The sequence below is a fragment of the Lytechinus pictus genome, chromosome 5 (assembly GCF_037042905.1).
Source record: "Lytechinus pictus isolate F3 Inbred chromosome 5, Lp3.0, whole genome shotgun sequence".
Classification (NCBI taxonomy): Eukaryota; Metazoa; Echinodermata; class Echinoidea; order Temnopleuroida; family Toxopneustidae; genus Lytechinus; species Lytechinus pictus.
In genome coordinates, this window is record NC_087249.1 from 3,484,672 (window position 1) to 3,503,295 (window position 18,624).

At 35.1% G+C, this 18,624-nt stretch overlaps 1 protein-coding gene across 1 annotated transcript; it reads right to left on the reverse strand.

Moving 5' to 3' along the window:
• Nucleotides 1–4,338: 4,338 nt before the first annotated feature.
• LOC129266615 (toll-like receptor 3) lies at nucleotides 4,339–11,088 on the reverse strand. The gene is made up of 2 exons (XM_064099632.1): nucleotides 10,897–11,088; nucleotides 4,339–10,163 (listed from the first exon to the last, which is right to left on the reverse strand). Exon 2 carries the CDS (start codon nucleotides 9,679–9,681, stop codon nucleotides 6,937–6,939), a length of 2,745 nt encoding a protein of 914 aa, XP_063955702.1. The 5' UTR covers nucleotides 9,682–10,163; nucleotides 10,897–11,088; the 3' UTR covers nucleotides 4,339–6,936.
• Nucleotides 11,089–18,624: the final 7,536 nt, after the last annotated feature.

An 18,624-nucleotide genomic window follows, 5' to 3' on the forward strand; every position in this document is an offset into this window, starting at 1 on the left:
AGAAAGGTAGCTTTGTCAGGTTTTTTTTCTTTTTATTCTTTATTTTTTTTCTCAAAAGAGAAACTCCTTCACTCTTGCTCTAAATTTATATATGAATTTTGCTTCCGCGCTGCGCGCGGTTAAATGACAATATTGATATTTCTCCATTGTTTACCCCACCCTTTCTCTAACCCTGCTTTTCCACCTCAGCTATATGTGTTTCTTGCCAGTTAAAGTTCAAATGTATAGAATAGGGCATGGAATTAGAGTAAGGTTAGGCCGAAGTATATGAAGTTATCTTTTTTTTAATTGATCGCGCAACTTCTGGTCGGGTCGGCTCCGGGCGGGTAAAATCTTTATATAAATTTCTGCCGTCACCTCCATAAAGTCAACTTCTCCTGCTTTTCAGGCCCGTTTTCAGGTCATTACTAAACAACCATAATTTGGGGCAAACAGGTTCCTAATTTAAAAAGAGGAATGTATAAAATTCGTGTCGTATTAAATAAAAAAGTACAATATTTTTTTCAAATTCTATTAATCTTCATGTTATTTCCCTGCACATTCATCTCCTGTCCTGTTTTTTGCCCTCAGTGTGAAATTTTGAATGACACTTAGGTTTCTTTATAATTCAAATGAAGCGCTTCAGGATAAGTCAAAGAAATTAGGCATCCTTTTTTATATAATTTTAATAAATCACACAAGTTTCAACTTTTTGCGCACTATTTTCCTTGTAATGAAGTTCAATAATCTTAGGAAATCAATTGAATTAGAGCCGATGGGGTATTAGATATATCTGCATTTGATGAAATGTCCGCCCTTTGAAATTTCAGAGTTTTATTGCTCTGCGCGGGGAGGAATATCTTCCTCCCTGCATATACACTTCTTTTCCTCTATTTTGCGAGTTAAAGATATGCACTGTCGCTAAATTGTTTGTAATCAAATCTGATATTTCCAAGGGAAGTATTCAATATATCTTTGAGAATACCCTTTTCTCGGGACCCTTTTCATGGCAAAAAAATTGATAAAACGCTTTAGCTTCCGCGCTTCGCGCGGGGTTATTATGATTTTAATTTCCTCCATTGTATTCTTTTTTGTGCGTTCACAATCACTTTTGAAAACAAGGTTCAAAATCACAGTATAGTCAACTGAATTGGAGCTGATATAGGTACTACAGACAAGAGAGACGGCTCCTTTTCATTTTAATTTATGAAACACCAAAAGCTTCGCGAGGGAGGGGGAAACTCCCCCTCCCTGCACCCACCCCCTAGGGAGCGCGCTTCGCGCGCTCTGTAAGTGTTGGCACGCTTCGCGTGCATTTACAGCCCCTCCAAAATGAAATCCTGGCTACGCAGTTGTTACCATGGCAGTTGCCATAATGGCAATAATTTTAACTCTTTATGAAACAGACCTCAAGCTTAATTGGTAACTCAAACTTCTGCAGGAAATAAAATGCCCAGGACCTCTGTGACTGGCTTCTACAGTAGTAGGATGTGTTTTGGTAGCAGGAAGTTTATTTTTTGACTCGCCCACCAGAGGTGAAGGCGAGACTGAGGGTTCCAAATGTCGTCCGTCCGTCACAAATCTAATGACACATAACTCCACAACCGTAAGTTGCTTTTCAACCAAACTTGTATGGTAGATAGACTTGGTGGACATGCATGTTATGCTGCAGTTGGAGGTCACATGGTAAGGTCAAAGGTCAATTTCAGGTCAACGTTAAGGTTTACATGCAAGACTCTCTTATGACACCTAACTCCACAACCGTAAGTCGCTTTTCAACCAAACTTGAATGGTAGATAGATGGACTTGGGGGACCTGCATCTTATGCTGCAGTCGGATGTCAAATGGTAAGGTCAAAGGTCAATTTCAGGTCAACGTTAAGGTTTACATGCAAGACTCTCTTATGACACCTAACTCCACAACCGTAAGTTGCTTTCCAACCAAACTTGTATGGTAGATGGACTTGGTGGACCTGCATGTTATGCTGCAGTTGGAGGTCACATGGTAAGGTCGAAGGTCATTTTCAGAACAACGTTAAAGTTTACATGCAAGACTCTCTTATGACACCTAACTCCGCAACCGTATGTCACTTTTCAACCAAACTTTGATGGTAGATGGACTTGAGGGACCTGCATGTTATGCTGCAGTCGGAGGTCACATGGTGAGGTCAGAGGTCATTTTCAGGTCAATGTTAAAGTTTACATGCAAGACTCTCTTATGACAACTACCTCCGCAACCGTAAGTTGCTTTTCAATCAAACTTGGATGGTAGATGTACTTAAGCGACCTGCATCTTTTGCTGCAGTGGGAGGTCACATGGTAAGGTCAAAGGTCATTTTCAGGTCAACATTAAAGTTTACGTGCAAGGCTCTTATGTCAAGTGTTATTCCATCCCAGTCATTTCACAATAAATTTTCGATACAATTCTGTTGCGTGCCCTCGCAAATCACAATATTTCTGGTTATTTTCATAAGTGGGTGAGACACAAAATTGCTTTTGCCTTGTTTTTAAAGAAAGGTTGATTTTCATAAGATACATTGTATGAAATGATATCTGAACTTCCTTGTACCTTTTAGTGTTTAAAGATTAACTAGAGTTGAATTTGACATAACACTGATATAAAATTGTAAAAAAAGTGTGAATTGCAGCTTGGAATGACTGTAAAAGATATGTTTGTATGTTGTATGTAACTGATGTGACATTGGTTATTTACATCAGTTACATATATTGTCTGTAATTCAGACTTGTTGCGTCTTCCTGATCGTCAGAGAGATTCCCTTCAGGATGTTCCCCAGTTATGCGCATATTTTACGCCCTGCATGTTGATGTCACAATAAATGAACAGGCAGCAATCAGCTACAAGTATCAGCTTATTTTTCCAGTCATCTGCACTCTAACTTCAAATTATGATGTGTTATTTTACACAGCTATTAGCCCGGGGGGGGGGGGGGGGGCAGTCAAATCTATTGCTGTACACATGCGTGGCCAAATTATTTCCAAACACCCCCTAAACAAATTTTTCTCTGTGTGCAAAATACACCCCTAAACATGTTTTTCGCTCGCTGGCTTTATCTACACATTTTGGCCCCTAACCAAACTGTCGCCAGAATATGACCCTGAGGAAAAGCTTTGGGGGAAAAAACATGCCCTAAATACGTTTGGCTAGTCTTTAAAAAAAAACGCTTTGGAAAAAAAATACCCTAAATACGTTTGACCCTGCAATTGACGATTTTTTAATGTTCTATCTCTTTAGTATACCTTTCTCTACAACCATGCAAAATTTGGTAAAAATGACATATGTTTTTGAATAAAGTGCAGCATTTTTTGTACATCTTGAATTTGTTATATAAATTTCATTTTTTAGATTTTTGAAAAAATTGTCTTTCACACCTTATTTTCAAAATGGAAGGTGCCGCTACTCTTTAAAGAGCAAACGAATAGCAATATGAGTGGATTTTTTTCCTGTTAAATATATCATTCTATAATGGAAGATTTAGTGAAATTTAGATTGATTTTGATTGTGTGATAGAGGGTTAAACTCATTGATGTGATCTCATAAATGGGTAATTATTGTTATTGTGTATTTCTTGAGACCTTTCGAATGGATGAATTTCAAAGCTCGAGAGCAAAAAATAAAGTACGTAAACCCATAATAATATTTGCATAATTGGGAATATTTAGGTGCTAAAGTAACTCTGTGCAAAATTTTGTGAAAAATGACTTGGATTTCATTTTAAACGTTGAACGTCTTTAAAAATTGACAAAATTTAGCGGGAAAAAACTGCAGATTTTAATCACTGATCATTACATATGTTGATTCCTTCATTGGATTCTACATGTAAGATCTCCCTAGTTCCTCAATGAACTTTCCTTGAAAAGTGAATATTAAAGTTGATGGTTGTGTATAAGTGGTATGGGGGTTTCAGCTCAAACTGATATTTAACTTTTTAAATATTTTTACTACATTTGTCTTGCCTAACAAAGTTTGGCAGAGACCTAGTTATCACTTTTCCTGTTGGTATCTTAGTCTGTTAAACTGCCTTTTCTGTGTAAGATTTAAATCACTGCACACTGCCCATGCACCATATATGTTTCTAAAAAAAAAATCCATATATGTTCAGTACATATTGTCGGTTTTACCTTCACCTACATGTACATCAGTGGGTTTAGTACAGCCCCACCTCACATCTCGCGCAAATCGTACTCTAAACACGTAGTGTTGACTCTTGGGGCAAAAGTACATCCTTTATAAAACATTGTAGTCTTAATTTTCTATACTCTCGCAAATTTGACCCTAAACACGTAGCTTTCATAGCAAAAATAGATACCCTTTTTTCATTATTTTAGTGTTTTTGACACCTTTATCACGTTCTATACATCTTGAAAAAGACATCCTTTTTATGTGTTTTTTTGGTCGCGCATGGTATCCACTCATCAATGTAAGTGCCCCCCCCCCTTCGGGAAGGTCATTCAATGCTGCCCTGGAGGAAATGATTCATAAATTACAATGGGAAAGTATGGGGCAAAACATTGAAGGTGAGTGTCTCCACCACCTGAGATTTGCCGATGATATTCTAATCATTTTGTTAACAAATTTTCTCGGCATTACTCCTATTTGTTTAAGATCAGTATGATCGATCTGTAATGAAAATCATAAGATCAGTATGCTCGATCTGTAATGAAAATCATAAGATCATAAGTCAGAAAAAATTGGAACCAGTGATATTCTAATCACTGATGATGGTCACAAGCTAGAAAATATGCTTAACGATCTCAACACTGAAAGTAACAAAGTAGGCCTGAAGATCAACATGAAAAAGACAAAAGTAATGTTTAAAAAATTTGCTACGGAGCAAAGAATCATAATGGATAATTCTAAGATTGAGAGAGTAGATCATTATATCTACCTTGGGCAACACGTCAGAATGGATCATGAACGACTGGAAGAAGTTAAAAGGAGGACAAGAGCTGGATGGATCGGTTTTGGGGAATTTTAATGACATTATGAAGAGCAATATGCCAATTTGCCTTGAGAGAAAAGTCTTTAAGCAAAGTGTTATACCGGCAATGACCTATGGTTCTGAAACCTGGTCTGTAACATAGAAAATGGAACAGAAATTAAAAACCACTCAACACAGTATGGAATGTATAATGCTATGGATATCAAAATGTGACAGGAAAACCATACAATGGATTAGGAGTCAGACTAGAGTAATAGACATAAAGCAATTAAATCAATGAAATGGAGATGGGCTGGCCACCTTGCAAGATCACATGACAATAGATGGACCAAAGGCATCACAGAATGGAGACCATGGCTTGGGTCACGAAATCTGGTTAGGAAAAATTTGAGATGGAGTGACGAGCTCACAAAATTAATTGGCATAAATTGGATTGCATCAGCACAAGACAAGCACCTTTGGCACCAGCTTTAGGAGGCCTTCGCCCTGCAGTGCACTGAACATGGCTGATATAATGATGATGAATCCTTACGGTCATAGGTAAAGGATTAGTTTATTTCAACCTCAAAGATTAGTATAAAAAGAAAAAAAAGTGTCAGCAACTGTGATATACACGTAGATAAACATTTATTTATCAATAATCGATCAAAGAATATGCAAAGATCATTATAGGCCTTCAAATATTTTTTGTACGCTTCACCAAGATCTTTATTAATATTCACAACCAAGTGTGTACATATCTCAAGGAAAGGTGAAGAAATTTAGAGCAAAATGGTCAAAGGTCACAAACCTTGATTTTCATGAACATATATTTGTATGCTTATCAATAATACAGATACAGCTATATACAGCATTTAAATAAAGATAACAATATACTTTTTTACAATTATACATGTTATCAATAACTATGACGAATTGTGTTAAAACAAGGGCCCCATTGCATGAAACTTACCATCATAGTAACTTTGCGATCCAATGATATCTTTCATGGAATCCTTGATTCTGATTGGCTGTTGAGCATTGTAACCGTGGTAGTTACCATAATAGTAAGTTTTATGCAACAGGGCCCGGGTATGAACACAGCTCTTAGATATTGATTTACATTCATACTAGTATAGTGTATTGGTGTTATAACTTGTCTCTATTATAAATCATGTGCAACGTAGCATGACAATTAACATGAAAACCAGGCTCGCCCCACCCCCCATTGGGTTAGCCGCCAGATTGAATTTACAATAGTAACATACAATGATGATGAATATCAATACAATAATACATTATCTGCAATGAATATATACATATTGCGATAACAGTACAAATAACCATGTTGTGAATGGCTCCCAAGAAAAACTGCAAAAGTACATGCTACAACCCCAATGTTGATTTATTATAGTGAGAATCATAAACACTGCTGCTAGCATATTTACAATTTGAATTACTCATTAGTACTCTGTACATAAAAAACTTGCATTTCCTGCAATTCTTGCACAGCAAATGAGTAAAATTGTTCATTATTGAACTGGTGCAAAAGAACAATTACATACAACTCTTCAAAGTGAGTCATACATGTATTATTTTCAGCCATGTTTTACTGCTTGATATCCACAACCAGGCTTGCCTGAAAAGTTACATTTAATTTTGGTCTAAAACAACAAATTCATTGTTTTCCATTTTGAATTTATACTCTTCAAGTCAAATGCACTTTTCATTTGTCCCAGACACACCTCAATGCATTGGTTGAAGGAGTTTTCTAGGCTCCTTAGACCAGATATTTTCGCACTATTTGTGGCTCTTTCAATCTCGAAATGGGTCCTAAGAACGACCGAGTTGACTTTGGATACGCTTTGATCAGGGCCAAGTGGAAATCAAAGTTGTGTCATGCGCGACCATGGGGTCTTGAGAAGACCCTTATGATCATCCAGTTACCAGTGATTTAATTCATCAGTGAATATTAAAGTAGGCCAACATTTTGGAGATACATGTGACAGGTCATGCGATTAAACAGGGATAACACTATTGAGTTCCTTATTGGACCTCATGCTTTTCTCAAACTGTGCCCAGAATAGTTCTTTACCATCCTCATCATCTGTCCACAGCATGTAAGGTTTGTTCTTACTCAGGAACAACCTAACCAGGTATGGGAGATTGTCATTGTCAATATCCTCAAGGAAAAACAATACGACCTTGTCCAGTCTGCTGTCATTGAGTTCCTCTAGGGCTATACGTACCTTGGTAATAAACCAGGCTTCACGTACAGAGTTGTTGCTTAGCAAGAGAACAGTCTTGAAGCTGTTCTCAACAGCATAATGGAGAGCGTTTATGTAGAACATCCCGAGGTGGAGGTCGTTGTCACCAAAGACCACTCTCTCAAGATGTGGAAACCTTTCCTGTAGAACTGGCTTCATGATGTCATCCACCCATTCCTGGTCTTCCTCTTGGAACATCAGATTGAGCTGGTACTCATAGTCGTGGTCCTCAAAGTCCTGGATCAACTCCTTGTAGCCACAAATGGCAAGTCGAAGAAGGAATACCTTATAGTTGAACCACCATCGTTTCCAGTATGCAAACAAGGAAAGTGCTACAACCAGAATAGCTGTCAAAGACACACTTGTGATAAGAAGGATGTTGATGCCACAGTATTTATCCGGATTAAATGACAGGATTGGTGATTCTACCATGTCTTTGATTGAAGATTGTGAGCAAACTGTATCATTTGGATGGATGACTTCAACATTGGTCGAGCGTAGCCACCTTACAAACCAGCGCAAGTCACATGTACAGCTGAAAGGGTTTCTTGATGCGTCTATTCTGAAATTCTTTGGAAATATTTTCCCTCGTTTTATTGTAGTTATTTTGTTTTGTTGAATGTAAAGTCTTTGCAATTGTGGGTTTATATTGAATAGCGTTGAAGAAATAATACCAAGATTGTTATTGCTCATGTTCAAAATACTAAGCTGAGATTGTATTGGAAATATATCATCAGAAATTGATGAGATATAATTGTCACTGAGATCCAATGTTTTAAGAGAAGTCAAACCTTTGAAAACACTAGAAAACAACACTTTAACAGATGACTGAGAAAGGAGCAATATTTCAAGTTTCTTAAGGGGATTGAAAGTTCCTGGTGCTAACATATCCAGGTCATTCTCTCTCAAGTCCAGTGTTAACAAAGTTTCAAGACTTGTAAATAGGGATCGAGAAGTCAAAGTATCAAATAAATGTCTGCTCTGTAAGTTGTTTTTACATAAAAACATTCTCTGAAGAGATGTTAAATTTGTAAACAGCATGGCATCAGAAGTCATGTCCCGTATTGCAGATGACAAGTCCAATATGTGAAGATTACTCATGTCTTGGAAAGGTTTGGTATAATAGATCAATAGTTCATTGGTGAGGTAGAGCTCTTCTAGGTTGGTTACACTTGAGAATGCATGAGGAGAAATCCATTTCATAGCATTGTAAGACATGTCCAGCCTTTTGAGATTTTTATAACATTGTAGAAAATTATAATATAGTTGTACCTGTTGAAAGTCGTTGAAAGAAAGATCTAGAGATTCCAATGAGGAAAGTGTTTGGTTAGCATTATCAATATTGTATATGTTGTTATCAGATAGGTTTAAGTGATTCAAAGAGCATAGATTAGAAATTGTACTTCCAGACCAGCTTTCTATCATATTGTGATTAAGTCTCAATTTTTGTAACAGTTTATTACAGAAGAACATGCCTTCAGGTAAATATATTAATTCATTATATGATAAATCTAATTCAATCAACTGGTCTAGTCCACAAAATGTATAGTTAGATAAAGAAAAAATCTGATTATTGTCCAGTTTGAGGATATTTGTTTGATTTAATCCCCAAAACACAAAATCTGGAAAGGAGATCAGCTCATTCCAAGAGAGATTTATCAAATGTATTTTGGGAGAACGATGAGGATGGTGAACAGATTGGTTTAGTGGAACTATATTCTTTATATTGCTGAATATCAAGCTTAGTTCATTTATTTTATTGATTCCTGAAAAGGAAGAGATGTGAATTTCCTGCATATGATTTGAATCAAGTAGTAAATGATGAATACTCTTTAAAGCTGCAAAAGTATTTGTTGAAAGATTGTATAAGCCACAATTACTCATGTCAAGTTTCATGAGTGGGCAATTCTGAAGATGTGCAAAGTCAAGGGATGATATGGAGGATATTCTGTGATTTTTACCCAGATCAAGTGATTTCATATTTTTAGACCATGGAAGAGCATCTTTGGGGACTGAACTCAAATAGTTCAAATTAAGTTTGAAAACGGAGAGAAATTTATTTGAATGAAGTAAACCTTCTGGTAAAGACTCTATGTAGTTACTTCCCAGATTTAATTCTGTGAGATTACCCAGAGGCTTAAAGGTACCATCTTCTATCACAGTGATGACATTGAAGGACAGGTCAAGTTTGATTATGTCTGGAAGATAGGAGAAAGATTTGTTGTGGAGAGTTTTAATTTTGTTTCTAGAGAGATCAAGCACTATTGTGTTGTGTGGAAGACCTTTAGGAACAGAATGAAGACCAAGATTTTTACAGCTGGCGTCCATTCCATGGCTGGTGTAGGTAAGTTGGCATCCATTAGTAGCGATTGAGGTCCACTTTAGAGATCCATTCCTTCCTAATATATCATACTTCAGAGACAATCCTCCAGATAGAGAGAATAGCACACAGTTAATCCACAAACAGAGAAGGGTATACAGGGGTGTACTAGCCATCTTGGATTCAAATATTGTGAATTTTAGATACTGGATCAAGGAAATTCTAAATCTTATAATTGATGTGAGTGCAGCATCTTCTTTGTTTTATTTGCAGCAATCAAAACTTTCTGTCAGTTATTACCATTAGTGGACTAGTTTGCTTTGTGATTAAGTGATTTCCGGAATATGGTAATAAAATTAAAGTTTTAAGCGTTGGAATTGTAAACTTGAATCGAGAATGGCCTTTTGAAATGAAAATACAGAGTTTGAAGATCAGCTACGGACAGTGTCTCAAACGATGGTTATCCTAAATATGCAGATTTCAAGCCACCTTATTTCACATTCCCATGAGGTATCCTCGCAGGATGTGAAGTATCTTGGATTGTTCCGAATATCCCAGAGAATCAAAAAGTTTCTTGAAGTTGGTTCCCTCCGGGGCAGCCTGTCTTTCCCTGCAAGTTCAGTTGGCTTGAATCGGTCGAAGAATCACAGGATTACGGCTAAAAATGAAATGAACACACCCTCATCCACGATAATATATTTTTACCTAAATTCAGACTACAGTCAATTATTTCTTAAAATCTTTTAGTACAAGAAATAAAATTTTGCCAAATTTCTTTCAATTAGTTTCTTTTTTTCTAACTTCATTCTTTTCCCTCCTACAAATAAAATTGAGGTGAAATTTCTTTAGGTGCATCTTAAGATGCACCTAAAGAAATATAGTAGCCTTGCAATAAAATAACCTTGAATTCAATAATGGCTTTTTTAACTTACCAATTCCATAATCCCTTACAAAATTAGTTACCGCTTAAATGCTTCATTCCTTTATTCTTATGATGTTTAGATTTACTGGATAGTTCTATTTCATAGTATCTTAGTGTTAGCTTTGTGCTTGTAAAATCAGATAACATTCTATAAACACACAAGGTATGAAATAAATTCTTGTGAGTGCAAAATTAATAAAATTACTTGAAAACATGCTCTTTCAATTTCTAACCAGGAGTTCTGATTAAATAATTGATCACGTTTGCATATATGATTACATATAAATTATTGTATCAATCAATAGTCTCGATCTGTATGTGTATACAGAAGGTTGATTATTTTACTTTTGCCAAAATAATGCTTTCAACATCTTGTAATACAAATTTGTCATTTTATATACATTTTTTTAAGAATATTGTTTCATAGTTATTTCTTAAGGTTTAAATGTAGAACAAAATATATACTCACTCTCCTATGGTAAAAAATCAAGGAAACTGGGAACTTGAAGGGCATGGAAAGACCTTAATAACCTAGTGTTGCCTGAAGAAATACCTAAAACAAGGCTCTGGTAAATCACCTATTCTACAACACTCATACCAGCAAGAAACAGGGTTCACTCTCACACCTAACCATCACGATCCAGATATCAAAATCAACTGCACTGTATGTGCTTAGTACATAAAACTTCATACCTCCAATATCAAACCACACCCTTGCACACTATTCAAATTAATTATTTTTCTAAACACCCTCTACTTGCAAACTGGAACTGGAACTAAAACTCAATAAAATAAATTGTCCAATTTATTCTCACAATTGTCTCGTATCAGTAAAGAGAAAGTAATGCAACAACTTAATGGCTCATATTATGGTGCATCGCACAGAAAACAAAACTGAGAATTATCAATGATTTGTCATAACTTAATCACAACAAAGTGGACAAATTACGTATCATTTTAAAGCTTAGAGCCTCCTTTTGCATCTGAAATAATTGAGATGATTCTTCATTCACGCATGAGTAAGTAAAAACAATTTTTAGAAAGGCTACCAAAACGTCACTTGGTGGGCGGTATCTGAGTAAAAAGTTCTAAAAAGTTAGATATCTGCTCTTTTTTTTTATACCTCAGTTACAGAAACTGGCCAAGAAATAACAGAGTTTTGTCAATTCAAAATATGGTCTGAATTCCAATAATTTCATAAAATGTAGGGATTTTACAGGTTAGCGGTCAGACTTGCTCAGCACTCTGATTTGTTGATGATCAGTCATGCCTTTATTCTTTTGTTAAGCGTGCAATAGCTTTGGTGGGAAACTGGTAAAAACATGTTTGTTTCATTGAATAATAGAAATTCAAGCATTGTTTCGAAGGAACAGAACTTTTTATTTCTCGACGATTTTCTTTGATTGTGGTTTCAAATTAAAGAGCAGATATTTAACTTTTTATTAGGTGGTCTGTCTTTGACAGATCACCTCTTAATTTCGTCAGAATTTTCTTTATTATTATTATTTTTCATTATTTATTTTTAATGGCTAGATATTTGTCGCCAAGATATCTCGAATTTGACCATGTCAATTTCATTGAATTTCATGTCATCAATAGCATCTGTCATGGAAACGCCAAAGAAGCTTTTCAAGGTCATCAGGTCATGATGACGTCATCTAGACGCCATTTTGTAAAATCACATTATCAATCATATCTCCATTATCAATTATCAAAAATCAATCAAATTTACATCACATCAACTTCAGGTCAAGGGTCAACAGGTCATGTCATCAAAGGTCACCTGGAGGTCTCGACGCGCACGTATGCGCTCGTCAAAATTTCAAATTGCTCAAAATCACTTTTTGACCAAAGTAGAGTACGTTTCAGGTCATTTTAAGCATTTCAAAAATTTGCGCACGCACACGTATGCGCGCACGTTTCCGCGCGTAATGCCTCCAACGCAACGCAGAAACACCGTTTTTTTTATATCATTGCATTGATAATATAATTCTGATCAATTTGATACCTTGATCAACCTTCTACCACCATTAATAACGAAATTAACACTCACTATAGGCCATATATGGGCAAAAACATGCCTATTCAAAATTCACTGTAGCTCTTCAGCACGAATGGGGACCCCCAATTTTTTTTTCATATTTCGATAGCATATGAATCATACATATGATTTCATGTCTCATTTGACCCTAACGTATATATGACGTCATCAAAATGGCTTCGGAAGTCAAAATATCCATTTTGTGTGTTATGACGTCATTATAATTATGCAAATTTGGCTCTAACTCCGTAAATATTGATCAAATTTCGCCCAATTTTTTTAATGTTGTAGCTTAGGTCTTACTCTTTCTGAGTTAATGCCTTTATTTTTCATTTTAATAAACGGATCATCCTCAAAAATTGCAAATAATAAAGGCGTGTCATTTTTACTCATTTTGCGTGTAATCTCTATGGGACATGACTTTTTCTCAAAACTAGATTCTACATTCCTTTATTTCGTGAGTCATATCTCCATTTTATCTTGTCAGTTATCCCTGAGCTTTTAGTATGTTGTAGCTGAGATTCTAAGCTTTCGGAATGTTGCCTTTATTTTTCGATCAGATGCCGGGATCATGCCCGTATTTCAAAAACATGTCTATTGAAAATTCACTGTAGCTCTTTAAATAGTCCGTTGACCCCAATTTTTTTGTCATATATCGATAGAGTATGAGTTGTAGATTTGATTTCATGTCACCATTGTCCCTCAATTTGATCATGACGTCATCAAAATTGCGCCTAAACTGAAAATTTCATTTTTTCCAAAAATGACGTCATCAAATTTTTGCAAATTTGATCATAACTCCGTAAATATTGATTGTTTTTCGCCCAGATTTCGATATGTTGTAGTTTAGAATGTACTCTTTCTCCTCAGTTGACATGAATTTTCATTTTGAAAAACGCATCATGGCGTAAAACAGCGATGAAAAGAGGCGTGTCATTTTTACTCATTTTGCGTGTAATCTCTATGGGACATGACTTTTTCTCAAAACTAGATTCTACATTCCTTTATTTCGTGAGTCATATCTCCATTTTTTCTTGTCAGTTATCCCTGAGCTTTCAGTATGTTGTAGCTGAGATTCTAAGCTTTCGGAATGTTGCCTTCATTTTTCGATCAGATGCCGGGATCATGCCCGTATTTCACTTGCAAAATTGGATTTGAGAATCTCGAGTCGTATTTTCCTTACGTGTAAAGTCTATGGGAAATATTCTAGCTCAATCGGTTAGGCGTCAGACTTGCATCTCATTCAATCATGCGGGCAGGGGTTCGAGTCCGCGGGTGAACATAATTTTTTTTTTTTTTTTTTTTTTTGACTTGTGCACGATCAATTATAAGAATTCTAATAAATAATAGTTAAAATATTGCAAAATAAAACAGATTATAATTACTTTTTAGATATCTAATCATATCCGTCTATCTATCCGCTGTCTATGTTAAAATCTATCTATATATCTTTCTATCTATCTGTCTATCTACCTACATGACATATCTATCTATCTCTTTGTCTAATATATATCTATCTGTTTGAATATGTCTCTCTCTCTCTCTCACTCTACCTATCCATATGTCTGTCTGTCTATATTGTAGACCTACAATATATCTATCTATCTATCTGTCTATCAATCTATATCTCTGTCTAGTATATATATCTATCTGTTTAAATATGTCTATCTATCTATCTATCCATCTATCGATCTATCTATCTATTTCTCTAATATCTATCTATCTGTTTGAAAATGTCTATCTTTCTATATCAATCTATTTGTCTGTCTCTCGTTCTCTCTCTCTCTCTCTATCTATATATCTGTCTGTCTATCTATATCTATCTATCCATCTATCTACCTACATGATATATTTATCGAACTATCTATCTTTCTTTCTATCTCTCTATTTGTATGTCTGTCTCTCTATCTATTTTCTATCTAGATATGTTCTATCTATCTATCGTATATCTATCTGTTTGAATTTGTCTATCTGTCTATCGATCCATTTATCTTTCAATTTAATATATATTTATGTGTTTCAATTATTATGTATGTTTATCTATCTTTCTTATGTGTATCTGTTTAAATATGTATGTCTATCTGACTGTCTATTTATCAAAGCCAAAAAAATTCTCCAAATGGCCTATAAAAATTTTTGGGTACGTTTTAAGTCATTTTAAGCATTTCAAAAATTTGCGCATATGCGTTTCCGCGCGTAACGCCATAACGCAACGCAGAAACACAATTTTTTTTATATCATTGCATTGATGATATAATTCTGAGCAATTTGATACCTTGATCAACCTTCTACGACCATTAATAACGAAATTAACACCCGTTAAAGTTTGCAGCACGTGTGCGCGCGAGCTGTCACTATAGGCCATATATGGGCAAAAACATGTCTATTGAAAATTCACTGTAGCTCTTTAAATAGTCCGTTGACCCCAATTTTTTTGTCATATATCGATAGAGTATGAGTTGTAGATTTGATTTCATGTCACCATTGTCCCTCAATTGGATCATGACGTCATCAAAATTGCGCCTAAACTGAAAATTTCATTTTTTTCAAAAATGACGTCATCAAATTTATGCAAATTTGATCATAACTCCGTAAATATTGATTGTTTTTCGCCCAGATTTCGTTATGTTGTAGTTTAGAATGTACTCTTTCTCCTCAGTTGACATGAATTTTCATTTTGAAAAACGCATCATGGCGTAAAACAGCGATGAAAAGAGGCGTGTCATTTTTACTCATTTTGCGTGTAATCTCTATGGGACATGACTTTTTCTCAAAACTAGATTCTACATTCTTCTATTTCATGAGCTATATCTCCATTTTTGAGCTTTTAGTATGTTGTAGCTGAGATTCTTAGCTTTCGGGAGTGTTGCCTTCATTTTTCGATCAGATGCCGAGATCATGCCCGTTTTTCGCTTGCAAAATTGGATTTGTAATTCTCAAATTTCCTTACGTGTAATCTTTATGGGGAATATCTTGGCTCAATGGATAACGCACTTGACTTGCGTTCTCGGGGGCGCAGGTTCGAGTCCTGGGGTAAACAAGATGATTTTTTTTTTCTTTTTTTTTCTTTTTACCACTGCGTACGTGATCCTTTATGACAATTAAAAGGTATGAAAGTTAAAATTTAGCAAGATAAAACACATTATAATTACTTTTTTTTCATATCACATGTATTGTCATATATTAAAGAGACCTTTTTCTCAGTGCTTTATCATCTCCCGTCTTTCACAAGTATTGTGTCAATAATGAACATTCAGTTGTCATCATGATGATCATATTGATCTGCATGAACATGGTGATTGTGAACATGATGGCGAGAATAAGGACAGACCACCTAATTCGTCCGCATGACGAATTAAAATCTAGTTTTTTTTATTTTTTGTCTCGCCTGCGAAGCAGAGTGAGACTATAGGCGCTGCTTTTCCGACGGCGGCGGCGTCAACACCAAATCTTAACCGAAGGTTAAGTTTTTGAAATGACAGCATAACTTATGGACCTAGTTCATGAAATTTGGCGATAATGTTAATCAAGTATTATTGAACATCCTGCCTGAGTTTCGAGTCACATGACCAAGGTCAAAGGTCATTTAGGGTCAATGAACTTAGACCATGTTGGGGGAATCAACATCAAAATCTTAACCTAAGGTTAAGTTTTTGAAATGTCATCATAACTTAGAAAATATATGGACCTAGTTCGTGAAACTTAGACATAAAGTTAATCAAGTATTGCTGAATATCCTGCCTGAGTTTTGAGTCACATGACCAAGGTCAAAGGTCATTTTGGGTCAATGAACTTTGGCCCTATTGGGGGTATTTGTTGAATTACCAACATAACTTTGAAAGTTTATTGGTCTAGTTCATAAAACTTAGACATAAGAGTTATCAAGTATCACTGAACATCCTGTGTGCATTTCAGGTCACATGGCTAAGGTCAAAGGTCAATGAGCTTTGGCCATAGTGGTGGTATCTGTTGAATTACCATCATAACTTCGAAAGTTTATGGATCTGACTCATGAAACTTGGACAGAAGAGTAATCAAGTATCACTGAACATCCTGTGCGAGTTTCAGGTCACATGATCAAGTTCAAAGGTTCAATTCTAGTTTATATTTCTTAATCCAGTCTATTCCTGTTTTAATACTGGCCGGTTTAAATAACCTAATTTCGATTTTCATTGTTGCCAATTTAAAAAACAATGTTCACTTAAGTGCATGATTTCAGAATTCCACTATATACTTGTGTTCAATCATACAAGAAAATGTCTTTCACATAATTTACTCTGACACTTAATATTATTATTTAGGGCATGCCTTATGCATAACGTGTATTTTGAAGGGTATTCCATTTTTTCAATATGTGATAACCATGATTACATAATTTCTTTTAATTGTACAGACTACAAGGTTGAGGTATTTACATGTATGTCTTGAATAGACTGTAAATTGTGTTTCTTAGTCTTCCAATCTGCATTATATTCTGAAAGAAAGGGACTTTAAACTTAGTGTAGAATGATTTGTGTGTTAAAGCAGAAGTATGAGGAATATAGGATACTGAAACATCACAAAGAAAGGAAATAGAAAATGAATAATTAACATAACAGTGGATGTTTGTAAAATGATATGCAATGGATTTATTCGTTACCATTCAAGTGGGCGTATTTTCTAAAAATTAATGATTAAAACCTTTTTTGGGTAAAGAATCAGGTATCAATTGAGTACTTTGGCATATAAAAAAAAGTTTTGTTTTACTTGATATGATTTAACTTGTAAATTTATTTTGAAGTATTTCAACAGGGTATCCCAATCTGAAAATTAATTATAGTGTAATTGATTTGCAAGGTTGAATACTGGTATCCTTCATGTTCAGCACTTTTAATTTTCATTTACTTAAATTATTTTTCAACCCAAATGTCTGAAGGTGCATTTGAAATTTTTGGAAGGGGGGGGGGGCAAAGTTAGACAAGGATAACTACCAGTACACAGAGATTACTGGAATCCCCATACTCTGAAATCATGCCATAAATTCAATCATTAAGTTGATTCTAAGGTCAGTGTTGTAGTTCTGATTACATAATATACTGGTAATAATTTGCATTTTCTCCACATTGTGTAAATTTCAACACATATCACCTGTTAAGTTTTCATAACATTAGGTAACATGTAGGAATTATACAGGTACCTTCTATTTTACATGGGTTAACATACACATTGGTTCCCTCCGTGATATACCAGCTCAAATTCACTTGCCCATTACATTCTTGCTGGCATTAATTAACAAAATAACAGTTCAGACTTCATATTTTATAGTCCTATTTATTTAATCCAAGTTCCTTTTGTAGGAACCCTTCCACATGCTTTGCTACCCAAATTGAGCATTGCGTTTGATATATAACCTTTAGAACTCAAGAATTGAGTATGGAAGCAGTTTAAGCAGTGTCCCTAGCTTTGAATACAGCGCATTGAGATAAAAGGGCTGAACTGGCTCACTAATACACCTTTTGTGAGCCAGATAAAAGCAAGTCAAGCTAGATTTTGTCTCTAAAATACATCCTGTTAGATTTTAAATATATCATGTAAAGTTATTTACCTGTGCATGTAATGTAAGGTTTTGATGAGATGTTTTCGCAAAATCAAATTTGTTACTAAAATTACGTCCCTGTGGAATGATTTTATATTTGCTTGTTAGAATCTTGATTAGTTGCCAGGCAGACATTGACTCATGTAGTGAAAGAACACAAATATGTCTGTGGAGCCATGTCAAAATGCTACTGTATGCCCATTTCATGTGGTTACAAAGGAAGGAACTGTTGATGTCTAGAAATTCTTCTCTTCTTTATTACAATGGAAAAACATTGGTTCGATTCCTCTGTGAACATGTGGAATTGTTTTGTAATCTACAATGAGTCAATATAGAGCTTTATTTTCATATTCACCAAAAGTGAGTGTTTGACATCAGCTTTCTCATTTGCTTATTTTGTGAATATGAACAAAAGAAAAATTATAAATTAAATTTATTTGAAATTTCAGTGCTAAGTTGTATTTTTTCTCAATGTATTTGACTAACCTTGATGTTTGGGTGGACTTGACCTTTAATCATATTATGTATCGCAGTTGATGCAACATACATGTACCTGTTAATAATTGTACATTTTTTCTGTT